General features: G+C 33.7%; 1 protein-coding gene and 1 non-coding gene across 2 annotated transcripts; one reads left to right on the top strand and one right to left on the bottom strand.

The window, feature by feature from the left end:
* Window positions 1-309: 309 nt before the first annotated feature.
* Window positions 310-389, bottom strand: TRNAL-UAG. The gene has a single exon. It is a non-coding gene; the product is annotated as a tRNA-Leu (tRNA).
* Window positions 390-3411: 3022 nt separating this feature from the next.
* LOC109244016 (probable xyloglucan endotransglucosylase/hydrolase protein 8) lies at window positions 3412-6106 on the top strand. Its single transcript, XM_019411046.1, has 4 exons — window positions 3412-3644; window positions 3749-3849; window positions 4688-4890; window positions 5534-6106. Exons 1-4 carry the CDS (start codon window positions 3455-3457, stop codon window positions 5934-5936), a joined length of 897 nt encoding a protein of 298 aa, XP_019266591.1. The 5' UTR covers window positions 3412-3454; the 3' UTR covers window positions 5937-6106.
* Window positions 6107-8702: the final 2596 nt, after the last annotated feature.

Genomic DNA, 8702 nt, shown 5'->3' with positions numbered 1-8702 from the left:
TGTTTAGATTTTTGGAATATTGTATAGATTTTTGTATTTCATCACCTTATTTGCTACCCCGTCCTCCTTTCCGTCTTGTATCTAATGTTGCTAATCACGCTTAAAAATATGGAAGGTGATTTTTGCATGTGATTCTTTGAGAGAAAGAACCCTATTATTTGGTTTTTCAATTTTTGTTGGCTAGTTTTGGTAAGTCTATGACTAATGGCTAGAGGTTGGTAAGTTGAGATTTATTAGGGATATTTGTGTAAGTTTTCCTAAAAGTTACTTCCTCCTTGATATCTGAGGATTGCGATATGAGGCAAAAAATGACAGCTGTGGGATTTGAACCCACGCCCTTTCGGACCAGAGCCTAAATCTGGCGCCTTAGACCACTCGGCCAAACTGTCGAATGATTATAAGGTTTCACGATTTATATAATTATTACTCTGTAACTCCAAGTACTCCACCGACAGTTTTACAAATGAATCATGATTTGTCCATTATTGGACATGATTAATTAATTATAATCTCAGTTTACTAGCACTTTAACTCTGAAAAATACTTGTGTCCGTAAGCATGTATCCAAAAGCAATGAGTACATAATACATGTCTTTTACATAGTTATAAAATTTCTTACTTATATTTAGTACTAAACTATGATAAATTAATATAATTTAGTGCATGTTGTGAATCGGAAAGCATTTTCCCAATTTTTTGGCTTCGAACACAGATTACCAACAATAACAAAGTAATAAATCAAACAATTAGAGTGTAGTAAGCTTAATATATAATATTTTGTAGAGTTAAATACGTGTTTGAACTTTCACATAACTTGCCAAATTTTATGAGTTATGACACTAACTTGAAATCTGTTTACGACAAAATATGTATAGACCAAAGTCATTCTTGGTTACAACTTACATCTAAGAATAGTATGTGAATATGAATTCCCAGACAATGCTTCACTGTCTCAAAGCTGTACTATTGTTGGACCTCACATGGGCATTTTGCCTATGAATAATAATTCACTCTACTATCCACCAATATATTAAAATAACTAACTCGCATTTGAGGTTTATATTAAACTGCTTTATCTATCATGGTTTAAGTAATAAATTAAGGTAAAAATATACGTTAATTTATCATGGTTAAATAAGAGAAATATATGTAAAACATATATTATATATTTATACGTTTGGTGTAAATTCTAAACGTGAATAAGTTTTTAATATTTCTATTTTATGGTAGCATAAGTTAATGGAGCATTTGGTCTTCCTCATTCCCAGCAACCAGCACCACTCAGCTCTTCTACCCATAATTACAATTTCTCTGCTTTTCGGTAAAATAATAGATAAAAAAATTTAAAGTAAGTTTTTTCTGCAATCATTCATGGAGATCCAAAGCAGTAAAGTCAAATGATTAATTTAAAAAATTCATCTTTATTGCCCCCCTTAATTTTAGCTTTACTGGATCATTATTCTGCTCATTGTTCAAATATTGGGGTCAAATAAATTTTTTTTTTATTTTTTTAACTACAATGCTGCTTTATATATTATTATGATCTATAACAATTTTATGTACTCCTAATCATGTTGATTTTATTTATAGAAATAACGATTAATATTCAAATGAAGTACTTTATCCGGATCATAATAAGTGACTTTTTATCTTTTTATTTTGGTCCAAAATAAGCGTACTTTTACATAATCGAGAAGGAATTAACTTTATTTTTTCAAAATTTGCCCTTATTTGCATATCCCAATGTGCCAAGTTAACAATACGTAAATTTAATTAAGGATAATTTAGTTAAAATAACTTTTTTGCTCAAGGAGTTAGTATTTTTTTAAGAAGTGTGCTAAAAACTAAAAAGTCACTTATTATGGATCAGAGAGAGCAAAAAGTTACGAAAATTCTTATAGTTAGACTTCAGTTAGCTAGTTTGAGATCGAGGCTTTATCGTAGTAACTTTTTTTGGGGGGTTTTTTGTCCGGTACTCGCTTTTGAGGCGTCAAGAAGTCCCCGTTTGAGAGATAAAATGTTCCTTATTAAAGGCAATTTCATATTCAGAGCTCGAACCTAGATCTATGATTAAAAATGAGATACTTATCTCCTCACTTGAAGGGGAGCCTTGGCGTGACTGGTAAAGTTACTGTCATGTGACCATGATATTATGGTTTGAGCCGTGGAAACACCCTTTTACAGAAATGCAGAATAAACCCGCGTATAACGGGAGCTTAGTCCAACCCTTTTATACTTATCTCCTCACCACCACCTTTGGCGATAAAAACCCATAATTTTTTCTAGAAAGGGAGTAAAATCCAGTTGTCAAATCCAACAAGTTTGTATTATTATAAGACCAATCAAATGTGATCATGTTCCCATATGAGGCATCTTTGCCCCACTTACATTTTCTGCCACCATTATCAGTCCATGGGCATTTTGGACTTTCTTCCCTCCCTCGTCTTTCTGGCAATTGCTTTCTCCAGCGTGTCGGTCTGTGATTGTGGAGTCAATTCCCTAAATTGCCCTCTCAAATCTAAACTTCCATTTGCCTCTCCAAAATGTATTCACTTTTGTTTTTGGTAAAAACAATGTGTAAAAATTCTATGCATTACATGAAAAGCTTAAGAGTAGATGCTGATTTAAGACGGATTATGTGGATTCAACACGACTCATCGTTTTCAATTTGAACTACAGTCGGACCTCTGATCTCTCTATAACGGTCATCCTCTATAACAATACTTCACTATAACAACTAGGTTTTCTTTGAAACTAATTTTTCATGTTTTGTTATAATATATGTTATTCATAACAATACTTCACTATAGCAACCAATTTTTTTTAGAACAAATGAGACTGTTACAATAAATGCAAAAATAATTATTCCGCAATCTCAAACTAGTTGAACCGGTTATATGTATGAATGCTCATGGAAAAGAATTAAGAAATTAATCATCAAAAGAATTGATATTCTCCTAGGGCAAAGATCACTTATTCACATCCGACAGCTATAAAAGTGTAAAAAAATGGAGTTTTTTTGTATATAGCATATAGAACTGTATATATACAAAAAATATATAAATTTTTTGCTATTATTTTAAGAATGGTTATACAATGTCATTTTCCTTTCTCGTCCTATCCTTTTTCTTCTAAAGGAAAATACTGTTATTCTTAAAATAGGTGGGCAGTACTTTTGAGACAAACTTTAATGTCTTTTATTTACTTTATTGTTTTGAAGGGCCTATTAAAAGAAGAGAATATTTATCTCTAGACTTTAATCCATTACATAAGGTTAAAGAAGTATAAACACTAGAAACAAACCAAAAGCAACAAACATGGGAAAGATTGTCATTTCCATTTCTACCCTTGACGTGACCAAAAGTGATGAGTCTACATCCGTTATTATATTTGTATTCTTCTCCAAATATTTCAACTTAAGAAGCTTCACTTCTCAAGCTCCTCAAGAAAAAGAATGGAGAAAATGGCTTCTTCATTACCTAAATTCCTTCTAATTATAGCACTAATTACTGTTCTTTTTTCATTAACACAAGCTGAAGTACAAGGTTCATTTGATGACAATTTTAGTAAAAGTTGTCCTGAAACACATTTCAAGACTTCAGAAGATGGACAGATCTGGTATCTTTCATTAGATAAAAAAGCAGGTAATTATCAAGCCAAGAATTCAATTTTTTTCAATACCATTTTCATTTATTTGAACTTTTAATCTTCATTTTCTTTGCTAATATTGATGAGTTTTTTCATATAGGATGTGGATTTATGACCAAGCAGAAATATAGATTTGGGTGGTTTAGTATGAAGTTGAAATTGGTAGGAGGTGATTCTGCTGGTGTTGTCACAGCTTACTATGTAAGTTGCAAGAATTTTGAACTTTATTATACATGGATTGTCAACTCTACTAATGCAAAAATTTACATGGATATAACTTATATAGAATTTTTTTACCTCGGTAGTCGAGCGTTTTCTTTTGTCTTTATCTGTTCGATAGCATTAGTGTTAGTTTGATGTCTTGTTAATCTTATATTGCTATTATTACCTGCCGTTTAGTTGTTATCTTGGCTCCGGTCTTCTTTTATTTTGTTGCTGTTTCTACTTGTTGCGACTACTTCGTTTCATCTTTTTTAGCCGGGTATATCGGAAACAATATTTTTGCCCTTCCAGTAGGGATAAGGCTGCATACATCTTATCCTCGCCAGACTCCACTTGTGAAAATTTACCGAGTTTGTTATGATTGGTAGCAAGTAACATGCTTTATTTTTCAAGTTACTAATTTCACCTCTTATGCAACTTTAAAGTTCTTCTTTGTACATATATATCGTCAACTCTAGCAATGCAAATTAATATGGATATACTAACAGCGTAAAAAATATTTATATCAACCGCTTTTAATCTGTTGTAACATGTAATTTACTTTATTTTTGAGGTTACTAATCTCACACGCTTTTTTGGACGATTATAGTTACCATTTATGTAGTCTTAAAGTGTATTGTCATTGTATAGAAATTAAACTCTTTTAATATTATGGCAATATTTAGCAATGGGTTTAATTGCTGCCTATATCACACTCTCTTAGGATGCGGTCCTTTCCCGTATGCTTCGTAAATGCAGATGCTTTTTGCATCAAGCTACTTTTTTTTTTTTTTTTTATCTAGCAATGGGTTTAATTAGGGTTTTTACATGACTGCAGATGTGCACAGAAGATGGAGCAGGGCCAACAAGAGATGAACTAGACTTTGAGTTCTTGGGAAATAGAACAGGGGAACCTTATACTATTCAAACCAATGTGTACAAAAATGGGACTGGTAATCGTGAGATGAGACACATTCTATGGTTTGACCCCACTGAGGATTTTCATACTTATTCCATTCTTTGGAATACTCACCAAATTGTGTAAGTCCCTCTTTCACTTTCTATTAAACTATAAACTAAGTGTGCCGATGTGGATTTTTAGTGATTTTTTATATGTATATGGAAATTTTGTCGCAAATTTTTTACACAATCAGTATATACAGTCAGACTTCTCTATAATAGTATTTCCTATATAACAGTCATTCACTATAAAATTCATATTTTTCTCCGAACCGATTTTTATATTATGTTATAATATATGTCCTCTATAACAACACTTTAGTATAACAGCCAAACAATATTGAAACAAACGAATCTGTTATAGAGAGATTTGGCCGAACATGTCGATGATTCGCTTGTTGAATTAGATTCAAGCTAGCAATATGTTAGTTAACTTGCTGACTTTGGAGTTTGGACAACACGGTAATATGTATTTTGTTAGGGCTAGAACATAGAGGAGATATGATGGAAGTACAAAATTCTGATTGTTCAAGATAAGGATTAGAATTAACATTGATATCGATCCGTATGTGTATGCATATCAATTCACTTGCTAACTTTGGATAACGCTATAATATATACTTGATAAGGGCTAGATAGAGAAGTTCTGACAGGAGTACAAAATTCCGTTTGTTCAAATTAAGAATTAGAATTAATATTGATATCGATCTTTATGTGTATGCAGGTTTTTCGTGGATAGAGTACCGATAAGGGTATACAAAAACGCGAATTATACGAATAATTTCTTCCCAAATGAGAAGCCAATGTACTTATTTTCAAGCATATGGAATGCTGATGATTGGGCAACAAGGGGTGGTTTGGAGAAAACAAATTGGAAAAATCAACCATTTGTTTCAAGTTATAAAGATTTTAGTGTAGATGGCTGTCAATGGAAAGATCCATTTCCTGCTTGTGTTTCTACAACCACTAAAAATTGGTGGGATCAATATAATTCTTGGCATTTATCAAGTGACCAAAAAATGGATTATGCTTGGGTTCAAAGGAACCTTGTGACTTATGATTATTGCCAAGATACAGAGAGATTTCCTAAAAAGCCTGAGGAATGTTGGTTAAGTCCATGGGAATAATAAATTTTGAAGATATAGGTAAATTCTTTAATGAGAGGAAGGAGTATTTAATGCCTTTTTTTTTATTTTTTTATTTTTTATTTTATATTGAGCGTATATGTTGTATTATTTTGTCAAGTCTACTGTATTATTGAATTTATTATATTATTGAAGCCTTCATTTTTTTGTTTTTTCTTTTCTTATTATTTTTGGTGTTGGGGGTGACAAAATGGAAGTTTGGAAAAAGTAGGAATCATAGTAAATGTTTATGCCCTTGATGACAGTATTATGGTTTCTAATATTCAAAGGCAAGTTTCTCAGTATTATAATATAACAATCCCTATTACCCAAAAAAAAAACAAGATTCGACCACCCGCCAAAGAAATATTCTTAGATTTTAAGTCTACAGTTTCCTATACAACAACAACAATAACCCAGTAAAATTCTATCAGCGGGGTCTGGGAAGAGTAGAGTGTACGCAAATCTTACCCCTACCCTAGAGGGGTAGAAAAAATTTTTGTATAAATATCTCAATATTTAAAATAAAAGGAATGAGGTGAAAAATCGACGAAGTGAGTATTTTCAAAGAGAAAATCGTGACTAAAAAAATGTAAGGAGAATTTTAAGCTCAAAATATATAAAATAAAAAGACTACACGGGAGATGTTATTCTTTGTTTTTGGTCTTTTTGATTCATGATTATCGCTTGTTCCTTTGTATTCACTAATCCCACTTCATCTCTTAACCACAATAGCTCATTGCTAATGATGAGCAACATAAGTTGAAATTTGAAATATTTCAATGTCTTTATTTTCCTTCAAAAAACCTCCCCTTAAAAAATGAATGATATAATGTAAGAGATAATGGGGTACACGTGACACATGTCGTCCAACCTTGCACTTTACCTGTTCCACACCCCCCACACTCACAAAACTAATGTTATATCTGTGAGCGTTACTGTGTTAAAACACAAAATCAGAAAGAAAAAACTGTTAGAAGAATTAAAGAAATCTGGAAAATAGTAGAGAATCAGAAATATTCCGAGTCCACAAGTTTCTTGTGTGTCCTTAAGGAATTTTAACCCCCTCACAAGCTGCCAAGGTAATGGATTAAATCCTCCCAGGATAAAACGGAATAAACCTTCCTGCAACAGTGGCAATACAATCTGCAGGATCCCAACGAATTCAAAGAACGGAGCAAAATCACACTTACGAATTGGAGAGAGAGAGACTGCGAATTAGAATGCAGTATATTCAAAAAGAAAGAAGTTCTGGAGTGTTTTTCGTGTGTAGAAAATGAAGCCTTGCCTCAGAATTTATAGGCAATTATCAGAAGAGGTGTCTGGAAAAGGTGCCTTTTCAGAAGAATACGCTGCCTGCCGCGGTTCTACCGCGGTTACGGCAGAACCGCGGTCAGAGAGGCTCTCTGAATCTGCCTGCCGCGGTTCTACCGCGGTTACGGTAGAACCGCGGCCAGAAAGTCCCTCTGAATCTTCAGCAGGGTTCTGGCGTATTTTCAGCAGTGATTTGGCATTTAATTAATTATTAAATAATTAAATAAATTTTGTCTAAAAATAATCTTATCGATTGATCATTTGACAAATCCAAATCCAAAGCCGAAGCCGAAGCCGAGCCGAGCGAGCGAGCGACGACGGCGCGAGGGTTCATTCTCTTCAACTCCTTTTAAGAGCTTTAAGAAGTGATTCTATATATAAGCACACAAATGTGATTGTCCCTCACCAATGAGGGACAAAGTGCAAGACAAAAGTTCACTTCTTCAAATTTTCATTTTTCCCTCCATTTTATTTCCCTCCATTTCCAATTCACACTTCTTCTACTTTAAAGCCCAATGGCTTAAAGTCCAACAATCCCCCACATGAATGGAAATGGCTGTATCAAGAAAGATCATAGATGAAAGCTGTGTGATTTGCAAGTAAGGATTAATTGCATCTGGATAAGCAGGTTTCCCTTTGAACTTTCCGTAGTGAACATATGTCGGATATACTCGGTCAATCCGTAGATTTGATATCTTTGAACCGTCGAATTTTAGTGTATACCTAGACAACCATATGTCACACAATCAACCCTTAACCGTCTTTTAGTTCTCATTGTTGTGTTCGTTTCAGCCACAAACATCGCCTGGTCTCATAAGTGCGTAGAGAATTGGCCTTACAGAATACTCATTGAAGCGGCTTCCACTTCACACTTACATAGGTGATTCCTAAACGTGTAATCCTTTAGATTGACACTATTTGATAACTACCACATCAAACTTAGGTAATCATTAAAGAACGTGTAAAGTTCTATCCTTGTTACTGAACATTGTCTTCATCATGAGAAGGGACCAAATATTTTACTTTGACAATGTTGAACCGGTCAATCACAACTTTGTTTGAGCTCCTTGAACCTAGATCTCGGAACATCCAAAATTCTAGGTAGAGTTACCGCCGTGTTGACTTGTCCTCGGCCATAGTCCCATTCCCTTAGATGATTTCTCAACTCCCTCTCTAGTTAAGCCTTTTGTAAGCGGATCCGCCACATTATCCTTTGATCTTACATAATCAATAGTGATAATTCCACTAGAAAGTAGTTGTCTAACGGTGTTATGTCTTCGTCGTATATGACGAGACTTTCCGTTATACATAACGCTCCCTGCCCGTCCTATTGCAGCCTCACTATCGCAATGTATGCAAATAGGAGCCAAAGGTTTTGGCCAGAACGGAATGTCTTCTAAGAAATTTCGAAGCCATTCAGCTTCTTCACCGGCTTTATCCAAAGCTATAAACTCT

This window comes from Nicotiana attenuata, unplaced genomic scaffold (genome assembly GCF_001879085.1).
Source record: "Nicotiana attenuata strain UT unplaced genomic scaffold, NIATTr2, whole genome shotgun sequence".
In the NCBI taxonomy this organism is placed as follows: Eukaryota; Viridiplantae; Streptophyta; class Magnoliopsida; order Solanales; family Solanaceae; genus Nicotiana; species Nicotiana attenuata.
The sequence above is the reverse complement of the archived record's forward strand: the minus strand, read 5'-3'. Positions and strand labels throughout refer to the sequence as shown.

Excerpts from the sequence above, each read along its gene's own strand:
- LOC109244016 (XM_019411046.1), top strand. The coding sequence starts at position 3,455 with ATGGAGAAAATGGCTTCTTCATTACCTAAATTCCTTCTAATTATAGCA. Across the intron at positions 3,645-3,748 it reads TTCATTAGATAAAAAAGCAG|GATGTGGATTTATGACCAAG; the intron begins GTAATTATCAAG and ends TTTTTCATATAG. Across the intron at positions 4,891-5,533 it reads TGGAATACTCACCAAATTGT|GTTTTTCGTGGATAGAGTAC; the intron begins GTAAGTCCCTCT and ends ATGTGTATGCAG.